The 26,046-nt window shown below is 45.1% G+C and overlaps 8 protein-coding genes across 10 annotated transcripts; 4 read left to right on the top strand and 4 right to left on the bottom strand.

Moving 5' to 3' along the window:
• Window positions 1-1,950: 1,950 nt before the first annotated feature.
• Window positions 1,951-3,219, top strand: LOC108132812 (phenoloxidase-activating factor 2-like). The gene is made up of 2 exons (XM_017252374.3): window positions 1,951-2,132; window positions 2,199-3,219. The coding sequence occupies exon 2, from the start codon at window positions 2,427-2,429 to the stop codon at window positions 3,156-3,158; it is 732 nt and encodes a 243-aa protein (XP_017107863.3). The 5' UTR covers window positions 1,951-2,132; window positions 2,199-2,426; the 3' UTR covers window positions 3,159-3,219.
• A 3,096-nt stretch (window positions 3,220-6,315) lies between these two features.
• On the bottom strand, window positions 6,316-8,455 carry VhaAC45 (Vacuolar H[+] ATPase AC45 accessory subunit). 2 transcript variants are annotated; one of them, XM_017252419.3, is made up of 5 exons: window positions 8,305-8,455; window positions 8,111-8,222; window positions 7,944-8,046; window positions 7,627-7,888; window positions 6,316-7,561 (listed from the first exon to the last, which is right to left on the bottom strand). In XM_017252419.3, the coding sequence occupies exons 2-5, from the start codon at window positions 8,194-8,196 to the stop codon at window positions 6,876-6,878; spliced, it is 1,137 nt and encodes a 378-aa protein (XP_017107908.2). In that variant the 5' UTR covers window positions 8,197-8,222; window positions 8,305-8,455; the 3' UTR covers window positions 6,316-6,875. The 2 variants fall into 2 exon arrangements, with proteins under 2 accessions (XP_017107908.2, XP_070134522.1); XM_070278421.1 differs by having other exon boundaries at window positions 8,111-8,250; window positions 8,305-8,440.
• A 32-nt stretch (window positions 8,456-8,487) lies between these two features.
• Gnptab (N-acetylglucosamine-1-phosphate transferase subunits alpha and beta) lies at window positions 8,488-11,132 on the top strand. Its single transcript, XM_017252423.3, has 3 exons — window positions 8,488-8,706; window positions 8,768-10,176; window positions 10,233-11,132. The coding sequence occupies exons 1-3, from the start codon at window positions 8,610-8,612 to the stop codon at window positions 10,719-10,721; spliced, it is 1,995 nt and encodes a 664-aa protein (XP_017107912.2). The 5' UTR covers window positions 8,488-8,609; the 3' UTR covers window positions 10,722-11,132.
• A 4,426-nt stretch (window positions 11,133-15,558) lies between these two features.
• On the bottom strand, window positions 15,559-18,620 carry unpg (homeobox protein unplugged). The gene is made up of 3 exons (XM_017252453.3): window positions 17,649-18,620; window positions 16,076-16,326; window positions 15,559-16,003 (listed from the first exon to the last, which is right to left on the bottom strand). Exons 1-3 carry the CDS (start codon window positions 18,451-18,453, stop codon window positions 15,644-15,646), a joined length of 1,416 nt encoding a protein of 471 aa, XP_017107942.2. The 5' UTR covers window positions 18,454-18,620; the 3' UTR covers window positions 15,559-15,643.
• Window positions 18,621-21,067: 2,447 nt separating this feature from the next.
• On the top strand, window positions 21,068-22,542 carry Nacalpha (nascent polypeptide associated complex protein alpha subunit). Of its 2 annotated transcripts, none has more exons than XM_070278950.1 (2): window positions 21,068-21,195; window positions 21,705-22,542. In XM_070278950.1, the coding sequence occupies exons 1-2, from the start codon at window positions 21,187-21,189 to the stop codon at window positions 22,362-22,364; spliced, it is 669 nt and encodes a 222-aa protein (XP_070135051.1). In that variant the 5' UTR covers window positions 21,068-21,186; the 3' UTR covers window positions 22,365-22,542. The 2 variants fall into 2 exon arrangements, with proteins under 2 accessions (XP_070135051.1, XP_017108057.1); XM_017252568.3 differs by lacking the exon at window positions 21,068-21,195 and adding an exon at window positions 21,320-21,436.
• On the bottom strand, window positions 22,531-24,636 carry Dgkepsilon (diacylglycerol kinase epsilon). Its single transcript, XM_017252561.3, has 4 exons — window positions 24,351-24,636; window positions 23,277-24,287; window positions 22,905-23,222; window positions 22,531-22,843 (listed from the first exon to the last, which is right to left on the bottom strand). The coding sequence occupies exons 1-4, from the start codon at window positions 24,516-24,518 to the stop codon at window positions 22,718-22,720; spliced, it is 1,623 nt and encodes a 540-aa protein (XP_017108050.2). The 5' UTR covers window positions 24,519-24,636; the 3' UTR covers window positions 22,531-22,717.
• Window positions 24,637-24,663: 27 nt separating this feature from the next.
• ox (ubiquinol-cytochrome C reductase complex subunit oxen) lies at window positions 24,664-25,047 on the top strand. Its single transcript, XM_017252571.3, has 2 exons — window positions 24,664-24,884; window positions 24,944-25,047. Exons 1-2 carry the CDS (start codon window positions 24,753-24,755, stop codon window positions 24,977-24,979), a joined length of 168 nt encoding a protein of 55 aa, XP_017108060.1. The 5' UTR covers window positions 24,664-24,752; the 3' UTR covers window positions 24,980-25,047.
• Window positions 24,997-25,791, bottom strand: mRpL18 (mitochondrial ribosomal protein L18). Its single transcript, XM_017252570.3, has 2 exons — window positions 25,697-25,791; window positions 24,997-25,637 (listed from the first exon to the last, which is right to left on the bottom strand). Exon 2 carries the CDS (start codon window positions 25,628-25,630, stop codon window positions 25,061-25,063), a length of 570 nt encoding a protein of 189 aa, XP_017108059.2. The 5' UTR covers window positions 25,631-25,637; window positions 25,697-25,791; the 3' UTR covers window positions 24,997-25,060.
• Window positions 25,792-26,046: the final 255 nt, after the last annotated feature.

Raw genomic sequence — 26,046 nt, 5'->3', positions numbered from 1 at the left:
GTGATGGTGGATCCGCTATAATCTCCACCGCTCCACCGACAGGAGCCGCTACGTACAGGTGGGCATCATCAACGGGGGTGTAGAGTGTGGAAAGAAGGACGTACCGGCGGTCTACACAAATGTGGAAATGTTCAAGGACTGGATTGATCAGCAATTGAAATCCATACACCCCCAGAATGCCAAATTACTCAACAAATTCAAAATATATGGCAAAGTAAATACTATTTAATTTATTATTAAAAAGGATTTTTTGAAATATATTCATATTTTTGAACAAAATTTTTTATTGTGTGGCAAAAGGACTAAACTTTTTAAAAATATATTTATTAGCATTAAAAAAACAAAGAACATTTAATGGTATGAATCATAACTGTTGATTCGAAAAAAGCAGAAGCAAACAAAAAAAATATCGAATATGATTTGCGAACACATGTGCCTGTGGTTACTCAAAAATCGGATAAAATCGGACCCAAGTCAAGATATAATATAGGGCTCGCTCTGGTTCCTTTCGATTCCCATTTTCATACATCCATCCCACCCACACTCCCTGGAGAATGGAAAGCTGATGTGCAATTCGCCAATCTACGCATTTTAACTTTATCACTCAATAAATTTGCATAAAAATGGACTTGATCTGCTTGATGATGGGCAGGAGGTATCCCATATCCTTAGAAGTAAATCTTCATTCCACTGCCAGTGCGATTTATTTTCATAAGTGGCTTGGTGATTTGGCTTACCTCCCGCCTATTTGGCTTTTGTTTTGGGACATAGTAACAATGCTTATCAGCTAAAGTTGGATAGAGAACACCAAAAACCCTGAACGTCGTATATTTATTGCACTTTTTGAACATTGATATGCCGTCTGGATTATCCGCTATTTAAAATAATGTCCCCATTATCTCTTAACCTTTTCAAAGAAATGTCTTCATTCTAAAATTCCCAGTTTTAATTGAAACTTTCCCACTTACTTGGAAATTTACAAAAATCGAATAAATAATTTCAAGTTTGGTTTTAATGAAATCTTAGGTCACAGCTTTATTTACCCGCTTATCAGTTGCATTATGCTTAACAAGATTTAGTGTAAAATAAAATAATATTTTATAATGTCACACTTATTATTATACCCTTGCAGAGGGTATTATAATTTTGGTCAAAAGTGTGCAACGCAGTGAAGGAGACATCTCCGACCCTATAAAGTATATATATTCTTGATCAGGATCACCTCCTGAGTTGATATGAGCATGTCCGTCTGTCCGTCTCTCAGTTTTAAAGCTATCGTCTCGAAACTTTGCACACACCCTTCTTTCCTTTGCACGCAGTATATAAGTCGGAACGGCCCGGATCGGCCGACTATATCCTATAGCTGCCATATAACTGATTGATCGGAAATGGTATAACTTCGGTGTTTTTTAAGTTAAAGAGTTCAAATTTCACATGAGAGCTATTTTTGGCAAAATAATACGACATGCCGAATTTCATAAGGATCGGCCGACTATATCCTATAGCTGCCATATAACTGAACGATCGGAAATGACCCAACTTTCGTGTTTTTGAAGATAGAAAGCTGGAATTTAATACAGATTCTATTTTTGATCAGTTGATCCAACCTACCAAATTTCATAAGGATCGGCCAACTATATCCGATGTTTGCGATATATATCCGGTTTTAACTGCAAGGGTATATAAACTTCGGCTCCGCCCGAAGTTAGCTTTCCTTTCTTGTTTTTTACTATTTTTATCATTCCTGAAAAACAAGAAAATTGTCCTTAATTGAACAACTTCATACATAAAAAGAATAATGTGGTATACATATATGCAGCATTTTAATATTTTTTCCAAGAAACAGACGATAAGCTTCGGGCAAAACCCATTTGATAAAGAAGCCATCGGCGGCTATTTAATGGGAGGCATTGCAGTGACATTCACATAGCTCTCTTCGCAATTAAACCATGCAGAAGCACTTGTCTTTAGGAATTCTTCTCGTCGCATCCTTTCTAGGATGGAGCGGTGCTGAATACTGTTATGCTCCTAATAGCTGCGTTCCTCAGGATTATTGTTCTATAAGGGGACAACCTGTCACAGTTGATATTAAAAAATGTGAGACCAATGAAGTATGCTGCGAATTAACAAAAGTAAGTATTTAATTCAGAATCCAGTAGGAAAAATTATATTTAATTGTTTCCTGGTCTTTTTCACAGCCTTCAATACCCTCCTGTACGCCTCCCAGCCCCAAAACGCCTCACAGCCCTACTTCCTGCGATACTACGACTGCCAGGCCCAATACAACTCCCAGCACCACTACGACTCCCAGGCCCACCACGAAACCGCGCAGTAAGCAGGCCTATGATTGCGGTACCAGCAACCCCAGAGGTATAGGCGATCTAGCGCTAGATACAAGTGACTCTAGACCTGGAGAATTCCCCTGGATGGTGGCTTTATATTCCAATGAGAAGTTCATTGGAGGGGGATCTCTAATCGCTATGGATGTCGTTCTCACCGCAGCACATATTCTTGAGAATGTGACCGCTGCCGATACAAAGATCCGAGCTGGTGATTGGGATTTATCATCGGACCGAGAATCGTTTACACCTCAACAGCGATTGGTGAAGAGCATCATAAGACATGAAGATTTTGATTATGAAACTGGGGCAAACGATTTGGCCCTTGTCATTTTGGCCCAGCCCTTCAAGCAGGAGGATCACATCCAGATCATCTGTTTGCCCACTCCGGTTGAACCCACAGCGGACAAATGCATAGTAGCCGGTTGGGGCGTGAAAAACTTCGGTGACAAATATTTATCAAATGTTCTGAAGGCAATTGAGCTTCCCTTAGTGTACCAGGATGAATGCCAGGATAAGCTGAGGAAAACGGAGTTGGGACCTGATTTTGAATTGGATCCAAGTCTAATGTGCGCCGGAGGAGAAGAAGGGATCGATTCCTGTACGGGAGATGGTGGTTCCGCCATATTCTGTGAGATGGACTACTACAGGAACCGCTACATACAGGTTGGAATCGTCAACTGGGGTATGGAGTGCGGCAAGAAGGACACTCCCGGGGTCTACACGAATTTAGAAAAGTTCAATGACTGGATTTATAAGCAATTAGAAGCCCTTCCAGCCATCCAGCACCCAAGGAGAGGACAATACAAACAATTTTAACCGAGTGTCAACTATTAATTTAATTGATATGTGAATTATTTCTTGAAATACATTCATATTTTTCCGCAAGTTTTTTTGGTCCTTTTATTTTGGCAATACATTTATACATTTTTAAAACAGTTCCTTACAGTCCAAGTAAAGATGATTCTCTAAATTTCTTTTATCAAATACCTTAATTATGGTTTGTTTTAAAAAAAAAAACTAAGAGTCTGGATATAATACAACAATGAAATCGCATATAGTAAATTTTTGTCTTTTATTATTATATATTCTATTAACAGACGTTTAAGCATTTACTCATATAAAGGTAAAAAAAAACACCTGTTAGTGGTAAGTGGGGCATCACCACACCCCCACAAACCCCCTGATGAACTAATTAATTCCCGGCTCTGCTCTCGCGGTGGGTGGGTCAGTAACATGCTTCGGACCCACTAAGCCTGAGCTTTGAGCTCTTAAGTTCGGTCAGTGCTCGCCATCTCGTCCGAGGCTTATGCGCTCTAATCCTTTTGCATGTCATTACAGCTGAGTGTTTGGCTAATTGTCGAGTTTTAATTTGCTCAGGATAGGCAACGAGACAGGCAGTGTGGGGCCAGGCTGGTCTTGGCCAGTGGCATCCTTTCCAGCATCCGGACATCAATAATAAATGGCATTCGAGAAAAGTTGTAAACCTTTTTCGGCACTTATCTGTCACACGTCACACAGCGCCAGCATCATTTATCAATTGTCACGGCTTCTGGTTTAACTCGAACTCGAACTGGAACAAAAACTCAAACCGAAACCGAAAAACTCAGACCTTATCTTTACTGTGGCCCCCTCCTTCACTTAATTTGCAAACGCCCATGGTTGGGTCTGGGGGAGCAGAAGAATTTCCGTTTCTGTTCTGTTTGCCAACCGTTTCATTTCCCTCGTCACGCTCAATTGTTAAAAATGACAACTAATTAATGTCTGTCCGCCCCTCCACTGACCACTGGGGCTAGGCATGGATCGGCAGGACTCTACTCTCTACTCTGCCGGGCCCAAAAATGTCCTCGGCAAACTCGATTGGGCTTAATTTGAGGTCAACTGGTTGGATTTCCAGAGTGATTTGTCGGTTTAAAGGTTAATGGGTGGCTTTCGAGTGGTTCGAAGAAAATTGCCCTATTTATATGACACAAAAAAATACTGTTAAAGTTCTTTATGACTATCGTCAGTTCTGACAGATTCTGATTGTATTTCTCAATTATTAAGTAGAGTAATAGTACATACCAGTTCATAATTAAACTATTTTTTTTTCTTTAAATTAAAACCCAAGCTTATGCATAAGCCACTCTCTAAAGGAACCTGAAATCCTATACCGAACAGCCGCACAAGTGAGTTCATTAGCGCTCTCTACTCGTCGTCCCCTTTGAGGGCTCCCTGCTCCTGCCCCCGGCCCATCCTCGGATGGGGGTGTACTTATTAGTTAAACATGCCTCGCACAACCAACCTACAAAGCGAATCCGCATCCACTTAGCGGAGATAAGCAGCTCAACCCAGCAGATGGGAGGACTCTAAAATGGGTGACGACAACTCCCGGGCAGCACAATTACTATCATTAACTTGGTTCAGGCCAAAGCGCCCGCCAGAGATTTTTATTGTTTTTGGCTTTGGATTTGGGCTTGGCTAAGCTTGCCCAGTTACCACGTCCCTGCTACTCCTGCAAATCCTGTGCCTAATGATTTGCACTGTGGCTCAGCTTAATGACAGGCAACTGGCCTCCCCAACTTTTCAAACTGCATTTGATGCAGTTGGTGCCACTACTCCAGGCAGGACATGTGTGCAAGGACCCATTGCTTTTACGGTCGACTCCTTGCCCGACTCTTCCTTATTCCCATTTCTATTTGTGGCTGCCTAATGCAGCAATTTGTAGACCGCTGGGTTTATTACAGCCTGGGGCTGGGGCAGAGCCAGCGACACTTTGACCCCATGGGTCTATCCCAGCAGGAAGATCCTGCATTTATTCTTTATACTTGGGGTTACAAAAATAGTGGCGTTAAAGTAAAAATCTTTAAAGATTAATATCAGCATACAAGTCGAACAATTAAAGCTTGAATTTTAGTTATGTAAGAGCCACTATTAATACCATTAATTAGAACTAATAGTATAACCACAAGTGTGTGAAATTTTCATATACCATACTTACAAATAGGCGGATGCAGGACTTGGCTAGCCGGAAACTTTCGGCAGCTGGCAAGTTGGCGACATTTTCGGCTGCCAAAAACTTTGGAAACTTTGCGGGTCTGCAAAGTGCTCGTTCCGCTTTTGAGTGGAGTTCATTACGAATGCCGCGTGTTGACTTATGCATAATTACTGTTTCCACCTCCTCCTCTTCCGTTGGAATCTCCGATTCCCGGACGCCTTTTGGCACAAGTTTTTAGCCCCCCAACTGTGCAGCACCCCGGAATCCTCCGGCGGCACTGCACTCCAGCTGGGTCATATGCTCATTTGGGTGCACGACGCACTGACCTGTTTCTAATGCAACAAAAACGTTAAGCGCCTGCCAGCCACTCGCAGTGCAGTCGACTGTGTGTCCTTTTGGCTCGGAGAGCGCACTCACTCCAGCAGCAGCAACCCAGCACCCACACAGCCAACCCACTATCCGGCCGTAGCACAGTTTTTAGCGCTGTCTGCCGGAGGGTTTATTTTACGCACGCCTTGACCAGACGAAGACGACTGCAGCTTTCCACTTTCAGGCAAGTGGAAAAGTCAAGCGGATAAACAAGAGATTAAAATGTCATAAACAATGCTTTTTGCCGCCGATGCTGCTGCTGCTGCTAAGCAACTTAATGAAAACTGCCCGTCGGTTTTCTTATCAGGAACTTTAAACTAAGTTTAAGGATTAAGTTTACAAACCGAAATGCCGGATAAGGCTCGTCTCGAAAACCCCGTCGATGGCAACTCAATAAATTTCCATTAAACTTTTGATTTGTTTCCATGACTTTTTCCGCCAAAACAAGCCAAGAGAATGCAATTGAAATTGTTTTCAAAACGAGAGCACAAAAAGTTGCTAACAACTATTTGAATATCCGGCCAATACATACATACATACATATATGCAGAATGTATGTACATTCCATAGCCTTTCCATTAATTTAAAGGCCATCTGACAACCGACTTTTTGCTAGTAAAACTTTCCATATTTGGTAACACAATTGAAAAAAACTTTATTTTCGTTGGGCCTGCGAACAGGAGAGTTGCACAAAAGACAAACTATCATACAGAGGCATAAATTAGTTTCGCATATTTGCGCAAAACAACAAACTACAAAAACTTAGATATATGCAAGTTTAGATTTACTGCCCACGGGCAATCATGGGGCACACATCCACACACACCAATGGACTTCTGCACACACTTATTTTGGACACTGTGCGTCTTTTTTTTTTTGTGTAATTCCTCAATTTACGACATTTAGGGGCTATATACTATATGAAATACTGGATGCCAAGTCGGTGCAAGCAAAACTCTTGGAAATTTTCGGCGACAAAGGCCAGCACGGAATGATGCTGAACGTGGATCTGATCTTTGTCGGGGAAAATTTTTGTATCGAAATTGTAAGGACTAATTTCCCGGTTATGTGTTATATGGTTATATGGTATTAAGTATTGGTTCGTTTCATGACGGAAGAATAAAGGAATGACTTTCTGAAGGGAAAATATAACAAAAAAGCTTGGGCGTGAACTAATGATGACCGGCTGTTTAGTCAGCGGCGGCGTTGATCGTGATGGTCTTGCCCTTGGGATCGTCAAAGCGGTCCATCGTGTTGATGTCCATCATCCAGCAGACACCAATGAACATGATGACCAGCAGCAGAGCGACGACCAGAAGACCCATAAGGATTCCGGGCGATACGAATCCAACACAGTCCCAAGAATCGCCGAAGGGGAAATCCACAGAATAGGAACCGTCGAACGGAGCCTGCAGCTGCAGGGACTTGAAGCTCAGCGAGTTGTAACGACCATCGGTGGCAGCAGACTCCAGAGTGAGGTTACCGCAGGCGTAGGAGAACGTGGTGGGGGCGTTTACAATGCCGGTAACGCGGAAAGCTTCATCACCATACTTTACATTGCTCAAACTAAAGTATCCACCGCTATTAGAAACATCAAAGACGAGTGACTTGGAGGCAGACGATAATGTGACGGTGAACTTGGAGCTGGTATCGTTCTGGACTGAAATACCGGTAAAGGTGACGGGATCCGAGTTGTAAAGAAGGGCAGTGTAAAAGATGAAAAATTGGTTTGTGGACCTAAAGTAGGTTCCTCCAGTAGTAGCGGCCGTGTCACGCCGTGCGCGACGCTGAACAACCGGAGCGGTGGACGGTGCGGCCAGATACAGATAAGCCACCTTGCACTCAAACTGCTTGCTGATAGCGGCGATGGCAGCGTCTACGGGAGTTCGAATTGTAAGATTGAAGTGAGGTGATCACCTGGAAGTTTGTTTGCTTACTAACCATGTGACTCCAGGGTGGCCTCGCGACTCTCCTTCGAATCCTCGAAGCTGACGAACAGGGCTTTGCCGGCGGCGCACTTGGCTGGGTTCACCAATTTTCCGCTGGCATCGATGCTGTTGTGCTCCCGCTTGGCGGCGACCGAACGCAGGGCCTCGGTGGGATTCTCCACGCTGGTGTAGTAGGTCTTGGGGCTAACGCCCTGCAACTGGGCATAGCAGGACTGCGACAGGGAGTTGCTGCACAGGAAGTCCTTGCTGCTCAACTGCAATTAAAAAAATTTAGTTTTTTCAAAAAATAAGACCTAAGTCATCACTTACGCCATTTTCCTCGAAGGCCACGACCATGTGATCTTCCAGCAACGTAGCCAACTGCTCGGCGAACTCCGCCTGGGGCACTGTCTTCAGCGAGGGCTTCGCCACACTGCGCAAAACAGAGTTACTCCAAATCAAATTCCACAGGTTGAGAAAGCTCAATAAAAACCCACCTGTTGGCACCCCACAGAAAGACGGGCGTTTGCTCCGCGAAGGCTGCTCCAATGACGCACAGGGCAATCAGCGACTTCCACAACATTTCGGTAGAATCGCTGCAACGACGCACTTTACGGAGATGGAAACAAAGGAAAAACTAAAAGTCATAAATAAAGAACCAAAAGAACACAAAATGCAAAGGATAACTAACCGAAAAGTGAACTGAAACTACAAACGAAAAATGGTGGTGAAAATTTTCGCTGTTATGGCCCGACGTCGCTTGTTCCAGTGAGAAAAAACCTTATGACGGTCATGTGATGGACGACCAGCTGACTTGGGGGCTATCGGCAGTCACAGCGGCTCGATAACAGGGCTGGTAAGCCGAGAAAAGCCCATCACTAGCGGTTATCGATAGAGGAATAGGGTTGCCTGCCAGCTGATAGATAAACAACAACAAACTTTTTGTTATGATTTTCCATTCCGCAAATTATCAATGAATATGACTGATTTTCCTATATGAAGATGCGTCTGCGCCGCCGCTGGCCGCGCAAGATGCGGCGGGCATTCGAGCAGCTGAAGATGCAGTCTCGGCGAAAGCTGCAAATACTCTTGGGTAAGATTATGCAAAAACCGATAATGTCAAATTTATGATTTTCTTAATTTTTGCATGCCAGTGCTCGGAGGATTGTGCCTAATGGTTTGGCTAATCGGTAGTTGGGCATCCTCGTCAGAAAATGCTGCAACCGGCGAGTCTCGTAGCTCGTGCAGCCCTATCGATGCAGTTTACACTTGGGTGAATGGATCGGATCCCAACTTCATAGAGGCCATCCTACGCTTCGATCCCAACTACGACCCCTCGCGATTTGATGACAAAAACGAGCTGAGGTATTCCCTGCGCTCCCTGGAGAAGCACGCCAATTGGATTCGCCATGTCTATATAGTCACGAATGGCCAGATTCCAAACTGGCTGGATCTCAGTTACGAGAAAGTTACGGTGGTGCCACATGAAGTGCTTGCACCCGATCCCGCCCAGCTTCCAACATTTTCCAGCTCCGCAATCGAGACGTTCTTGCATCGTATACCAAAGCTGTCGAAAAGGTTTTTGTATCTGAACGACGATATATTCTTGGGAGCTCAGTTGTACCCCGAAGATTTGTACACGGAAGCGGAGGGCGTGCGTGTTTACCAGGCTTGGATGGTGCCCGATTGCGCCTTGGACTGCCCGTGGACTTACATAGGCGATGGGGCCTGTGACCGACACTGCAATATTGATGCCTGCCAGTTTGATGGAGGCGATTGCAGCGAAACTGGTCCCGCAGATGCCGTGCACGTCGTTCCACCAAATCATGAGCCACACGAAACTCAGCCCATTGGAGCATTACATCGGTTTCCGCACATGGGTCTGCAGAAGCTGTTCAAGAAAAGCTCTGCTAACTTTAAAGAAGTTATGCGCCACCGCAATGTGTCTACGCTCACTGAGCTTCGTCGCATTGTCGAGCGCTTCAATAAAGACAAGCTCATGTCCTTGAATCCCGATCTTGAAGTAAGCAGCATAGGTCCACCCACGACCATTAGAAATGTGCTGCATAAGGAGGACTTTAAATCGTCTACGGACATCTACTCCCATTCCCTGATTGCCACAAATATGCTGCTAAATCGAGCGTACGGTTTTAAGGCACGTCATGTTCTAGCTCACGTGGGATTTCTTATTGACAGGGATATTGTGGAAGACATGCAGCAGCGTTTTAGTAAACAGGTTATCGAGACGGCCTTTCAGCGCTTCCGGGCATCCACAGATCTGCAGTATGCATTTGCCTATTACTCATTCCTCATGAGCGAAACTCAGGTGCTGGGAGTGGAGGAAATCTTTGATGAGTTTGACACAGATGGCTCGGGAACCTGGTCGGATCGGGAGGTGCGCACTTTTCTCACGCGTATCTATCCGCCGCCGTTGGACTGGTCAGCCATGCGTTACTTTGAGGAAGTCATCCAAAATTGTACCAGGAACCTGGGATTGGACATAAAAATAGAGACTGTTGAGCACTCCACTCTGGTTTATGAGAGATACGAGGATTCCAATTTGGTAATATATAAAGATTCCATTAGAAATCAAGATTTTATGGAGAATATTGATTTCAGCCAACCATCACCAGGGATTTAGTAGTCCGATGCTCGTTGCTAGCTGAAGCTTTAGCCGCCAACTTTGCAGTGCGCCCCAAGTATCGCTTTCATGTCAACCCAAAGCGCACTTCACACAGTAACTTTATGATGCTCACATCCAACCTAACAGAGGTGGTAGAGTCCCTGGATCGCTTGCGCCGGAATCCTCGTAAATTCAACTGCATTAACGATAATCTGGACGCAAACAGAAACGAGGATAATGAACTTGTCCGGCACCTGCTAGAGGATTTTTATCTATCCTTCTTTCCGCGTCGCAGCAAGTTTGAACTGCCGCTCCAGTTCCGCAATCGTTATGCATCTTGGCGGGACTACCAGAGGTGGAGACGACGAAAACGAGCGGTCCTGATTGTGGGCTATGGAGTTAGCCTTCTGTTGGTAGTTGGTCTTTTTAGGTTTATGTGCCAGCACAAAGCCAAGTTTGTAAGACGTTGTGTGCAGCGCCTCTAGGGCTCTAATAATCTCTTCTGGAATGTTGTGATAAGTTGTGAGAACCTTTTTATATATGTACTGGCCATTTCAGCAAACAAGCATAGTCAAATCTAGTTGTAGGCCCTAGAAAAGGGCTATTTTCTAGTTTATTAAGTGCATGTTAGAGGCTATATTTAGGATTAGTTTAAAAGGCATAAATGTGTAGTAAAGCTTTGTGTTCTTTAGATTCTTTAGAGATTAGCTTCCAGTGAACTTCTTTGATACTCATCACTGCAGAGTCATAATCGAACTGATTTAAAAACAAACCTTAGTTTAGAATCTCTTTTTGATTCAGCTAATTTCTCTCTACATTATATTATCTATAGTTCAAGTTAAAGCCCCTTATGCTGAATTAAAAACAGTATTCTTTACCTCAAATAAACTAAACCGTTTCTATTTATTTCCTTTTCCATGAAACTTCGAAACATTCACACATAGACGCTCTATTAAATTAGTTTTTTATGTTTATTGGTTGGCTGCTGCCCAAAACTACAGATTGCTGCCAGCACTTAGCCAGGGATCCGGATGACGATATCATGGTGCGTCGATGATTACCACAAAATTTGACCGCCTGCTGAGCTGGGGGCGTTGCCAAACAATTCACTCGGTGGCTCGAAACACTCTAACTACGTCATCACATTTTGGTTGGTTTTTTACGCTTACGGCCAAGGGCCAGCGCCTGGGCTCTGTGGGTGGTTTGTAATTATGGACAGGAGCCACCCACACACCCAATCCTCCAGTTTTTGGCACATAAGGCGGGTGGCAAGCGCTGGAATTATGGCCACAAAAAACCCAGACTCCGCACTTTGCAGGCCGGAAGTCGGTGGGCGGGGCGGAACTGGAGCGAGTCCAGACAGACTGACACGGGTCTCTGTCTCCCTTTTGGAGGCGTGGCCAGAGGGAAAGCTCCCCAGCGTCGCGTCCATATGATGATGATTTGCTCTTTTTACGAAAAACATCTTCGTTTTTTCTGATTTTTTTTATTGTTCTTCTCTCATTCGATTTGCGGTTTTATTTTGCCAACTCATGACAGTACTCGACGCGGGGTAAGTGGCAAGTGGGTGTAACCTATCCGGATGCTGTGGCATAAATTGCGTCCGCCGTTTTTTACGGGTCAGATTGCTATATGTATCGTAGTGACTCTGCGGGAGTCCATTCCGTCCCCCGGCTAACATTGTGTCTGTCGATGGACAAGAATATCAATTACCCAAAAAAACCAGCAGCTCAGATTTTATCTGATCCTATTTCTAGTTTTTATCAATTACCTGCACGTGTATCCTGACAGTGGCTGGAGAGTAAACGTGTCCCTGTAGAGGACACGTAGGCCTGCTGAAATTCTCCTGCTGGCCTCGTAACTCATTCTAAACGATCTCTAGTCGGGCCACCCAGAATCTTGAGTTCTGGACTGGGAATACGTGCACACGCCACAATTTGGTTTATTATGGTTTATGGGGTTTCCAATTCTTTGGGATCAGGGATATCAGATCGTTGTGGTTTTCATGGCCCACAGCGGATGTGATCGTGGGTATTCGGAGCTAGGACCCTAGATTAATGAGGGAATATATTGCCAAATTATGCAAAGAATAGAGGAAATAGCATATCCTTCGAAAAGATTAAAAAATCGTATTATACATTAACCGAAAAAGTTGTTTTAAAAGGCTTTTTTATAAAGAAAATAAAGAAATTTAAGATAAAAATCCATTCAAGTCTTCTGGTAACTCACTTCTCAATAAATGAGGAGTGAACCTCAGAATCTGAGATCCTCTACAAGACTTCCTCCTTTCTCAAAGCCCTTTCGATTCAATTTATGCAATCCTGAAGCCCTCCACCCACTTCTGTAGAAATCACAACCCACGATAGAACCTTCAGAGGTGCCGACAATCTCTGACAAATCCCAGACACTTGGACACCCGCTTCTAATATTTTCTTCCCCGAATCGTTTAGCATATAACCAAGAGGGGTGGGGTATAATTGTAATATATTTCTATTTAATTAGCTGGCACGAAGCCGTTGGACACATTTTGACAAACGGCTTCCTTCGTGACCAGAAAGTGGTCAAGTCAAGAAGCCGCAGCCGCGAAAAGTCTTTGAAAATTGATCAATTCAAAAATGCATTTTCATAATATTTTCCAAACGCATTATTCTATTTCATCTTTATTGCATTATTCATGTGGTCGGCACTTTTGTTGATTTCGGTGCATAGAGTAATAATCGTTTTCCATCGTTTTGTTTGACCGCCTACCGCCCCCAAAATATAAGCCGGGGGGGAGGCAGAGGCAGTTGGGGGCGTGGCTGTAGCGACATATACGAAAATGCAGTATAAATAAAGAATTAAGACATTAAATCGTTCATTGCGGCAATTTACATTCATTATTATTACGAGCTCACCGGTACGTGCCCATAAGCCATGGGAATTGGAATACGGACGGACGATGGTCAGTGGACATCGCCGGACGGCGACGGCGACACTGGTGAATGGAGAGGAAGCTCTGAGACCAGAAGGGGCGGATGACAGGGACTGGGTCTGGGGGCGACAGTCAGAACGGGCTGCCACTTGCATGCCTTATTTCTTCGGTTTTTGGAAATTAATAAAATCATAAAATTGTAATTAATTAATTCACTCAAACAAAATGAAAAGGTAAGCTGGTGGAGTCAATGAAGGCAAATAAATCGAAACAAGTAATACCCTAGAATAAGTTGATAGGGTAATATAATTGTTTATGTCCTTATATTTCCTCTTTAAATCCATATCCATATCTCACTGAAAGTGGTACTATAGATTTTGAAAATCTCTTATCATGAAGCTCTCTAATACAAACCACTTACTTATATGCCCACCTGGTACCCCGTTGGGGCGCCCCTTTCCCAAATGTCCATATCCAAATGCAGTGCCGCCGGTAGCTGCCGCCTGTCCACGCTGACGGATCGTCATCGTGGGCCGCTCTGGCTTATTAGGGATTCAGGTGCGTGAGTGCATTTTGGTTTTGAGTTTTTTTTCTTTTCAGAGGAATTTTCAACCGATGGAGCCAGGCGGACGGAGCAGCTTTGGGTGCCCAATAGTCCCTCTGAGAGGGAGGGGGACTGACTGACAGATTGCATGGCAATGTGTCTCTTCCCCCGGGTGTCCCTCCTCCGGATTGCCCCCTCGGCTAACAAGCCGTTTACATCGCTGATTGCCGCTGATTGTCCATGAGGGGCAGTCAATTCATGGGCAGTTAATTCATGAAGATATATTCCGCGCTGTCATTGGCCATTGACAAGTGCACTGTAATGAGTCGTCCTCGGTGCCTTTGAAGGTCCACTTTTAGCCGTGGCAACAAACTTGCCGCAAAATCGTACAGCGAAGCCCGGAGTACTCTCCGGTCCATGTGTTTCCCCTTTAAAGTCTGTGAGGGAACCATTCTCGCAGTGGGCGTGTCCCGGCCTTATGACAAATTATGACAGCGCGCATTTCTGGCTTGATTTATGGTTGCTACTCCGGGTAGTGTCCCTGCATTCAACTATGACCCCCTTTGGCTGCTAACAGGATCCGGATTTGAATCTACCGACCCTCTTCGCGGATTTCGCCAATGGTAACTGGCTTCCGTTCATTTTTTAATGATTTTAAAGTGATTTTTAACGTGCCACATTACGGTTGCTTAACTACTCCGTCCGACACAAATCCGCACGTAATTAATGGCGATATAATGTACAACAAAATCATGCAATAAAAAATACACAGATTGAAGGAGCGATCTGATGCTGTAGGGTAGGCAACTACGAAGTGTCAGTGCGCTACAACTTGAAATTTTGATCGAGGTTTTTCGAAATAAAGGTACATTTTTAAAAAACCATTCGGAGGAGGATTTGGTCATATACCTTTTTCATTTGCAGGTCATTCTTTGGACTAACCAAGCCGAACTCTATGTTCCTGCCTTACTTTGTTCATTTGCCGCAATGTGAACTCCCTGCTATCCACCGACTTGCAGCTTCCGATTCTGAAAAGAGCAATCCCGCAGCCGGCAGCAAATTGCCTGCAAAGTGTTACAATAATAAAAACCCATGCTTGGAGGCGTGTCCCAAACATAAAGCCGTGAACGATACACAAGGGTGGCATCGCACCGAGGCCAGTTCCATTCCCTGGGGTGGATTTCTCCCTTACCACCGGATTCTTTAGCCAGGAACAATTAGGAGTTGCTCGGCAAACAAAAGTCAATTGTCGAGGCAAACGGAGGCAGTAGCCAATAAGTTGCTAATGCAATTAAAAACTCACACAAAGGGTGGGAGCGATTCTGATGCTAATATGTCATAGGGGAAGAGTACCCGGGATTCAGGATCCCAGGATCCTGCTGACTGGCCCAAGAGGCGTGACACGTGAGACACCTGGAGTGATTGTTTGCCATCGGGGTCGCACTCTCCCTCTCTGGCTTACCGACTGTCTCTTGCAGGATCGGTAAGGACCTCATTTCGTGGCAATTTGGTGCGTTAAATTACAAAAATTAGTCACAGTGAAATCGAAGCGGCAAACTCTCGATTTTCGACACTCCAGACGGCCACTTTTGGCCGTGCTTAATCGCACAAATTGGCAGTTTAATTGTCCCAATTGACATTGAGGCAAGATTTGTGCTCTGGGTCCCTTGAGTACCTTTAGGCTCCTGGATGGGCGGGTTTGTGGACCGGCAGGATTTATGTCCTTTCATGTGGTTGAGAAAAAGTAAAATAAGATTTGGGGCATGAACATTTTTGTCTACAAACATTTGTTCTTCCAATCTTTGTTTTGAGAAAACCATAAGAATTCTATAAAAATAAACTACATATTGTATGCATTTTTTGTTCATTTATTTACAAAAAGAAAAACTTGGTTTGCAGCTGAACTTCTTTTTTGAATATATACACTCCCACAAATTTCAAACAAAACTCCGTCAATAGATGCTCCTGGCTAGAGCGAGGGGTGGAGGCACGCCCACACCCACACCCAACCCGACACCCAGACCCACACCTCCGGGTACGGGTGGTGCTGCTGCAACGGAACCACTAAACTTCTCGAATCCTCCGATCGCCTCCGTCGATAGCTTCTTGCGCAGATCCGGCTTGGGACCACTGAGGCACATCTTTTCCATCTGCTGGTGTTGGGATCGGACAGCAAACCGATTCACATGGACTGGGATGGGCACTACGATCTTGGTGCCACTGCTACTTCCATTTCGACCCAAGCCGTGCGATGTGAGTCCTGCCTTGACGCGTTTCCACTTCGCGCGACGATTTTGGAACCATATTTTTACCTAAAAGATAAACATTAAATCTGATCTTAGCTACATATTTTATATTTGTATTATTTTATCCTTATAACTCACCTGAACTTCACTTAATTTCAGACTTGTGGCTATTTGACTGCGCTCTGTGAGACTAAGATACTTTTTGGCATGGAACTCGCGCTCCAGTTCCAGCAACTGCTCCGAGGTAAAAGCGGTTCGCCGGCGGCGGGATTTGGAGCTGGAACTACTACCATTACCCTGGGAGTCCTTGCCACCCATTCCGGAGGCTTCGTGGCGAGAATGAGCTCCTTCATCATCACTGCAGTCCTCGCTGTCTGAATTTGTGTAAGCTGAAGGATAGTAAAGGTTATAATAGTGTGAAGAGTCATAGAGATGTTATGAAAGAAATTACTCCACATAAACCATGTTAATTTCCTCCATTAAACACTATTTATATGAGACACACTCTTAATATCCTTAATATTTCTTAACAATCCCCAGTTCTTATGGGTAGTTTAATCCACTCACTTTGGTGACACAACTAAATAAAATATGAACAATAAGATGCCGCTGTCCGGCCCACATCCTGACTGATTCTCCTCGGGCCATCGAGCCGCTTCCTCCATGATGCCCATTAATGGGGCCCTAACGAGTTTGGACTTCTGGCGCAAATGGCCTGTGTCATAACTTGTGGCAAACATATTTATTTATAACTGGATACATGTGTCTGAAGGCTGGGGCAGAGTCATCAGGAGTGCTCGAAACTTGATCTGCTTGTTTTGGGTGGACACAAGTTGAGCGTGAATGTTAAATGCCCCATTTGGACGGGGACAGATGAGGACCACTGGGGGTGTCATCCAAAAAATACAAATTGAAAAGTTAACCCCCCTCCAGGGTCTGTTAATTTTGAGTATTTGGTTAAGCGGTTTCTTAACACTTACACGCTTCAAAAGCGACCGCTGTCACTGATTTATTTCAGCATCCCCGCCAGCACACCACCACCCTTAACCCATCACCCACTCTTTCCGTCACTCCACCCCCCGTCCACCCACTCAACTTGAAGTTATGAATATATTAGTGGGGAAAATTTGTTGCGCTTTTTACAGCCCTCCAGGCAAATTGATTATGCCACGGTTAGCTCTCTTTTCAGACACTTTACGGAGCAGCAGGGGGCCACGGATGATTATGATGACAAAGAGAGTAGTACATTTCCATTCCATTCCAATGACCAGACTAAATCATAACGTTTGTCAAAACGTCAGCACTCCATTCTCCCGGATTCCATTGTGGTCGAGTCCGGACCCGTACGGGAGTCAGACGTCCGGAGTTGTGAAAACTTTTCACAGCTTTGATTGACATCAAACATTGGGTCTTAATGCATTCTATGCTAATTTTGATTATGACGTGGCAGGCTCAATTTTAATTACCGTGACAACAACACTTTATAAAGTGAGTCCTGAATGGACAGGAGCTATATAGGGGTTAAGGGATAATCTCCAAAGCTGAGAGCCTTTGGTGTCAGGTTTTTGAAGAAGTTTATCCCAAAAGACAGGGTACATTTGGCTGTTTACTAGAATAAAACATGTAGTGCCAATATGGCTCTAAACTCCAATACAACTCCAACTCTAATATGCAAGGATAACATCGACTTATAAGGATAAATGGTACTCACCTCCATTGCGGCTCTTTTCCAACTCCCCGTTGTAGTTCCTCGGGGACATGGTCAGGCTAATGTCACTGCAGGAATCCCCGCTGCACTCAAAATCTTCGTCTACCCCAACATCCAGGGTTGGCTCGACCGGACTTCGACTGCCGGACTTTGCTGGCGAGGATTGGGCCTGAATATGCGACGGTTCCTGAAGCTGGACAAAGCTGGGATTTGATTGATCCTCATGAAGCCTTCCGGCGGCGGCCATATGCTGCAACCGGGCATGGACACTCAGGCTATGGACGTAGTCCTGGTTCATGAGCTCGGCCAATCGTCGGTAGCTTAGATCCGTCGGAGCAGATGGATTAAAGGGCAGGAATCTGGTATCCAAGGGATGGGGCAGTGGTGGCGGCTGCTTGTCCAAGGCATGTGGTGGTGGAGGCGGCGGCTGTTGTGGCTGGTGCGGGGCGCCAGGATGGCTTACTGGGTTGGAGGGCAGGTAACAGCCGCCACCGCCGCCGCTGGCGATTAAATGCGTCAATCTTTCGTGGTTCTGGGCGAAGTAGCCGTGCAGCCAGGGATTGTAGAGCGGGAACTGGGTAAGTCCCAGAGCCGAACTGGCCACCATGGCTCGGGCACTCATCTCCTGATCCTGTTCCGCTTCATGCTCCTGCTCCGGAGGCGACGGCGGCGAAGTGTTGGCAGGTGTTTGGCTGGCAATCAGGCTTTCGATGGAGAAGGGCTTGGGAAAGGGCTTGCTGACTAGCTTGGTGGCTGTGGAATCAAATCCTCCTTGCTCACCGGTTTGCAGCAGGGAAGGTCGTTCCATTTTGCCCGCTCCAAAGACACTCCAAACAATAACCACAAAACACACTTTTCAGTTGGTTCTTCTTGGTTTCTTTTTTATTGTGGCGAGTATTCGATTCAGACACGACGCAGTGAACCGTTCAGAGATCGGCGAGCAACTGTCGAACTGCAGCAGACATCACGTACGCGTCCCAGGCAGCACCCAAGGCGGATGAGCCACCACCAAAGAGTCACAGACCCAGAGTCCCATAGCCACGAGCTCCGCCCCATTTTCAATATGGCGCATGCCAAGCATTCGGTATCTCTTTCTATCAGAGCCACGCCATTGGCTGGTCGACTAATTGTCGGGTGGCTTAGACAGCGAACCAGTTTCCTGCCTGCAGTGGAGCTGCCCCACCACTAGACTCCACAACACCACTTTCCCGCTTTCCGTAATTGCGTTCTGCTCGAATCGCTCGGTAATCAGACATCGCCGGACTGCAGAAAACAGAACGCCCTGCCATTAATGCGCCGTCATCGTTAGCTTCCCCCTCGATGGGACGAGGGTCTGGTGGGGATCAAAATGGCTCCAGGGCAAATAGATGGGGTTCTCGCGAGGCATATTAGTGACCAATTTAAATTCAAACATCAGTTGCCAGTGGGTGTGACTGTCGGGCATCATTAGCAGACACTCGAGTGTTTCCCATTTTGTGCCTGCGAATTAGTTAATACATCTCTAAGTGGTTGCCTCCCATTTAAACTTTCTTTTAAGGTATAATTTATTTGCATTAACAATGAAGTAATACATATTAAATTTGGAAATAGTTTTAGTAAAATATACAGTTGCTTGCCAGGTATTTATTTTCCAGGTTTTTTGTGGATATTTTTCATTATAATTATATACATAGACTTTTCTTTCGGTAATAATATTCTTTATGAAATATTTAAATTAATCTACAATTTTTGAGTTCTAGAGCACTTTTAGAATATGCATTATTAATGAAACTATGTTCGAATTTGATTAAATTATTTAAACAGATATAAATAAACTAAAACCTTCGGAACTAGGGTTTCTTTTTCAATTATGAGTTTGAAATGGTAAAAATAGTAAAAAATAAAACTTTAAACGTTGTAGGTACGATTAGAAGAACCTACATAGTACCTACTAATATTGTCTTAACTTTCCCCAAAAAAGTTTTCATTTTATCACATCCGCTGTAAGTACATCTAACACCCAACATCCGCAGTACCTGAAATACCTAAAGTAATACACAACTATGGAATAACTATAAAATACTTATTATCATTCATATGCCAAGAGGCCCAATAGCCGCAGCAGGTGGCAATAATTTGCATGTGTATGGCTTAATTGATAAATTTTGGCCACAACAAACCTGGCTCCCATTGATTGGAGCCCATATTGGCCATTGGTCACGTTCGGGCGTTTCAAATCTTTTACGAGCATCGAACATTGCAAACATTTTCGGCAATTCGACAATTGCATAAATTACAATATAATTATGCGGCTCGTTGATAATTTTGGTTTTCTGATTATGATGAAAGCTTCTCGGGCCTTTGCTGTTGCTGGTTTTTTTTTTTTTGGCACTTTGTCAAGGATGGGTGGGGATGTGAATATATCAATAGACTGTTTCGGTATAAGTGCATATTTCTGGGCTGATTCTCTTCTGGCAGCGGAAAACGGGCAAATTAACGAAATGCAACGAAGCGTTGAATGCGCTCAAATAAATCAGAGTGCTGTTGACACCCGGGACTGTTGCCCAGCCCCATTCCTGCTCCACTCCAATGCCCAGTCCCCAGTCTGCTGAAAAGTCAAAAGATACAGATACAGATACAATTGTATCTGCACTCTCTTCGTTTGAGCGAACGCGTTTTTTAGATTTTTTTGATTGCCGCAGACAGAGAACAATTCGAAATTATTTACTGACAAATTGTTTCGAATTGCTCGCATAGTTGGGCAAAAGGAATGCGCACAGCGGACAAAACGAAAATAATTAAAGCTTTATCGAGACGTATAATGAGATTCTGGTTGTATCGGCAACTAAGTACCCAACAGCAGCCTGCAGTCGCCCGTCTGTGGTCTTTGCTAACTAAATTATATCATTTGACTAATGAAAATTAAAATTTCATGGCTGTCGACGGGATGTGAAGTAGAACATGTGTTCCCTTAACCGCAACACACAAGGAGCTGTCCGATGTTTACCCAACAATCGACACGCCCCCACTCAATTGGCTTCGACGGTTGGCCCGTCCCGTAATAGTGTCATTTTACCCCTTCCGCCTGTATCCTTATTTCCCCACCTGACCACCTGCCCGCACTGTAATTAAGGACTTCTGGCTTATGCCAAATTGTTTACACAATTTAATTGGAATATTGGAAGCAAATTACAGTTTTCGATTTCTCTGTCGATGCTCGTTTGTGGGTAAGCATGCCCATGGTTTATTCAGTAATTAACAGGTCCCTCGTTTGCATGAACGCTCATCAAAAATGTCCTAAACCCTTGAATTGTTATTCCTGGGAAAAAGTTGTATTGGAAACTATGCTAATTACTTTCCCAACCACCAGAGGTAGTTAAAAGGATAACGAACTTAACTTAATTGAAAGTTGAAAGGATTAGGAGTTAGTAATTTGTATTTTATGTCAGAAATGTAGCTTTTCAATTTACTTCATTATAAACTCGCAAGCCTCAATACTCAAACGAAAAATTTCCTTCATTATTATAATAAATTCTTACTAATATATATTTTTATTAAGAAAATGATTCCAGTAAGTATTTGAATTATTATTTTTTAACCACATGGATTAGAATTATGTGCAACTATGTATAAGAATTGTTAACCCAATAACATACAAATTCAAATTTAACGGAATACTGACGTTTTACAACACTTTTGTATAGATTCTTTCCAACACTTGTGATGAACTTGGCTAAACACATTTCGGTATTTCTTTATTCTTACACACCGACCTCACTGGCAGCCGCCATTTTCTTTCCTGTTTGAGAAACGTATGTACACCCCACGTGGTTCTCTTTAATATCTTGATAAATTGTGAAAAACCGGGTAAAATCCCACGGTTAACATAAAAAACCAACATACTAGATCTCGGTGGTTTGATTTTTCAAGCGACGATGTGCCCACCCTCGCTTAAAAAATCAATAGAATTACCCCCAACCGCGTTTTTTCACTGCACCTTGAACCGGCGCCATATGATTTTTTAGCCCTTAATTGCCAAGAGTTATGATGCAATTTATTGATCGTATTGTTTTCTTTTAGATCAAGATGCCTGAACTGACTGAAATCAAGAACGAGGCTGCTCCCTCCACCTCCGCTGAGGCAAAGGCCGAGGACGTTCGCGTTGAGGATGATGGCAGCGACAGTGACTCTGACGGCGACATGCCCGGTCTGGAGGAGGCCGTTGCCGCCACAACACAGCTGGGTGGTGGAGCCACCGGTCTGCCAATCGACCTGGTCTCCAAGGCCAAGCAGTCGCGCGGTGAAAAGAAGGCCAGGAAGATCATGCTTAAGCTCGGCCTGAAGCAGATCCAGGGCGTTAACCGCGTGACCATCCGCAAGTCAAAGAACATCCTGTTCGTGATCAACAACCCGGATGTTTACAAGAACCCCCACAGCGACACCTACATCGTCTTCGGCGAGGCCAAGATCGAGGATCTGTCGCAGCAGGCCCAGGTGGCCGCTGCTGAGAAGTTCAAGGCTCCGGAAGCCGCTGGTGCCGCCGACAGCGTTGGTGCCACCACATCTGTGGCTCCGATCGCGGAGGAGGATGAGGAAGAAGTCGACGACACTGGCGTTGATGAGAAGGACATTGAACTAGTCATCACGCAGGCGAACACGACGAGGGCCAAGGCTATAAAGGCACTGAAGAACAATAACAACGACATAGTTAACGCCATCATGGAGCTGACAATGCTCTAGGCGCTTCAGTAGCTGCTGCGTCCACTGCTTTCGTTGTTTACCCGCCTTTCGATCCATATTGACCTAAATGTAAATGTTTTGCTTGCCCCCAGCGGGCATCGCATGTACACCAGTCGAACATTTAATTATTTTTTCAAAATATTACTGAAACTAAAATAAAGTGGAATTTATTCAGATATATACGGTTTATTGTATTTTCAGACTAGCTTTGGCTCTCTTTACTAAGGGACGTTTTAAAATGCAATAGCTTTTTAGCTTAACGAATTCGATTAGGGTTAGACTGAGGTTCCGGGTTAAGTACATTTGCGAGATTACGATCACTGGCACATCAGGGGTTATTGGGATTGGATTAACTAAGTACTGGTTGCGTCCAGCTTGAGGACGCGGGCCTGGCTACGCGATTGGAGCCGTATGTCTGCCGGACCCTGCATCCAAGGCTCTCCATCTGCCTGCATTGGAACAGTTTCTTTGACAAGCAGCTAGAATTTTGAAGAATCCAGTTTATAGGATATAGTCCTAAGGGGATTGATATATACTTACCCTAATTGACTTGGCTTGACCGATTCGCACTGGTTTGCTTATATTGCACTGCAGCTGGGCGATGTGAAACGAGGAGACGATGCCAAAGACTTCCATCAAGCCATCGGAGATGGAGTTGACAATGCGTGGTTCGCCGTTGGAATTGCTCAGCGTACACAGCTTGCATCCAGCTCCCCATGAATCAATATTAAGAAACACAAGGGCCTGCAGAGCCGGCAGTTGGACTGGCTTGTTGTCCAGGTAAAGGGTTAGCTTTTCCTCAATGTGTTCGCAGCCAGGTTGCATAACCTGTTGCGATCCAAAGGTGAAGTATAGGAGCTGCAACAGAGATTAGGACTATTATTGGAATATAAGGCAATTGATTCTGATTACTTTATTGAAAACGCGACTGCTGAGCAAATAGAAACGAGATTCACGCGTCTTGTGGAAGTTGTAGGTAATAGCTGCGTCGACACCCACACTAAAATAATTGTAAACATGAATTGTTTTTATGGGATGTCTTTGGATGGGCAGACGATAGTGGAGCTTTTCGATCTGCAGGTCAAACCGGTCGAGATTGACGGAGCGGGCGCGACGAATACTTCGCAGAATTTGAAGAGGGTCAAGAACAGAAGGTGGCTCTGCTCCCCAACCGAGCACTCGCGACAAATCGTTGCCGGTGCCCAACGGCATGATGGCCACCGAGGGCTGGGGCTTTATGTTCAATGCGTAGATGGTATTTAACACCCAGCCGATGGTTCCATCGCCGCCGGCCACTAGTATACGACATGGTCGCGGGCTGGCCTTGGCAGCCCACTGCAAAGCATCTTGTGGTCCTCGGCTCCCCAGTTCCATCACCTGAAGAGGATGCAGATATCCTCTCAGCAATGATAAAACATTTGCGCCGGTACTACTCCCAGACTTGGTGTTGGCAATCACTATCAGAGGCTCCCAGTTCTCAATATCTGGCGGCGTAATACTGGCCAAATGAAGGCGCATAGAGTCCCTGGTGCGGGCAGCTACAAAGCTGTAGGGCGGGAAGATCATGTCCTTGAATTCCCCAAAGTCGCAGGCACCCTTCAGGTCGGCACGGGAGTGACAGTCGTTGTGGTAACATCGCTGACACCAAGCGCAACGCCAGCCGTACAATCCTGGATCGGTGCTGACGTGGTGGTCCACCTCCTCGCCGCAATCAGAGCAGTGAACGCCCATTGGTAGATTCCCGTGCACCCACAAATGGTGCACCGAGGTTGCATTACGCAACCACTTGTCCTTGCATCGGTACTCCCGATCCGCCCGCCGTTGACATGCCGGCGCCGAGTGGGTATACAGTCCGCAGCAATCGCAGAAGAGTCCAGCGGAAGGGGTAAGCAGGATTTCGCATACATTGCAGAAGCCAGAGGCCTGAAAAAGGGATGGGCGTCAGCGGGTGATGTGGAGGCTGGCAACAAGTGACTGTCCGCGCACCTGCTCGATGACTTTTATTGATTTCCAGCTGTGACGTGTTTTCCCAGAGAGCACGCTGATAACATAGTCTTCGGCCAACAAGCTGCGACAAAAGGCGAAGAGGACTCCAAGGGCCAGGAGAGATCCGATAAGCGCCTCCACGCTCAGCTCTATGGTAGCTACGTCCATTTACGTTAAATATTTGTGGTTTTTCGCATTTTCACAAAATCGTTTGTTTTTCTCCATCAACATACCAATTAGAGGTGGAGGAAATACGATTACAATTTGCCAGCTGTTCTAATCGATAAATGAGGTCACACTTCCCTAGCATTTCTGACGTTACCCCACACTTGTGAAATTGTCGTGCCAGACGGAGTAGTTTTTCCGAGAAAAAACGAAAACTAGTAAATAAATCTCGCAAACATGAAGGTTATTTACAATACCCTGTTCAAACGCACCTCCACCTACGCCGTGGCCATCATCGCGTCGGCCTTCTTCTTCGAGCGCGCCGTGGACGTCAGCTCGAACTTGATCTTCGAGTCCGTCAACAAAGGCGTAAGTAGTCGCACTTATGTAAGAGAACTCCTGGCTAAAATATTCCTTTTTAACCGCAGAAACTCTGGAAGGACATCAAGGGCAAATACGAATAAATGAATACGATGTGATGTAATTAGCATAATAATCAACGTTTATTCTAAACGAAACGAAAATAACTAAATGGCTGTTGTTTACTATTTTTCCGACTTCTGGGGCACTGTTGTGTTTAGAGATTGTTCCGAAACAGCCCAGGGCTTTTCGTGCCGCTCGGCATCCCAGGGCTGTGTGTTTTCCAGGCGAGCAGGCTCCTTAAACGAAACGCCGTTGTCCTGGAGGGTTTGAAGTAACTTTTGGAGCTTGCTACCGGGCACCGCCTCCACGTTACAGGTCATTTCAGTTATTCCCGACTGCAGGCATCTATGCGCCAACACGCGCCCAAGGTTTATAAAGGCGGCGGTGTCGTTGGTTTTGTATAGCTGCTGTTTAATGGCCCACTCTGAGGTGCTGGCGCTCAAAATAGTTCCGTTTTCAAAGTGCTTTACATCGGCACTGACATATCGACCGCTGGTGTTTATTTCCAGTGTGTGCCAGAAGGAACGCCCGGGCTTCTCTAAGTGGTAGCCTCCTGGTTTGTAGGCAATCCGCAGCCTTTCCAGATTCCGTGGATTGCGATTTACCACATAGTCGGTGTTTTGCGGCGTGGTAAGCGCCTTGATCTTGTGCAAAACACGGGCGGACGTGAGGGGGCGGGCACTACGAGACATTCTTGTTCTGAAAAGCCGGTTTAAAGATAAATTTAATTGAAGAACGAGCGTATTACAAAACCATACCTAAATATCCAGCAATGTGTTTCAGTGTTGGTAAACTATAGCAGGGCAGTGCTGGCTAATCCCGGAATAATATAGTGCTAATGGCAGAACCTACCAGCTGATTCGTCTTGTTTCAGCCTTGTTTTCTTTAAATTATCAATTAATTCAGATTCTTTTGGCCTTGACTATTTTCGAGACATGCGCCTAGCGACCCCGGCGCCCTATCCTCCCCCTAGCCGAACACCCATGAGTATGATTTCAAGTTCGCCGCCACATGCAGCAGACCAGGTGAAGAAACGGCGGAAGGAAAGGAAAGCGCAATCGGTGCCAGTCCAAAATTGCGAGTGTAGAAGATTTCTTGGCTTATAAAC

Source organism: Drosophila bipectinata, chromosome 2R, assembly GCF_030179905.1.
Source record: "Drosophila bipectinata strain 14024-0381.07 chromosome 2R, DbipHiC1v2, whole genome shotgun sequence".
Classification (NCBI taxonomy): domain Eukaryota; kingdom Metazoa; phylum Arthropoda; class Insecta; order Diptera; family Drosophilidae; genus Drosophila; species Drosophila bipectinata.
Note: the sequence above shows the minus strand (reverse complement) of the source record. Positions and strands in the feature narration are given on the sequence as shown.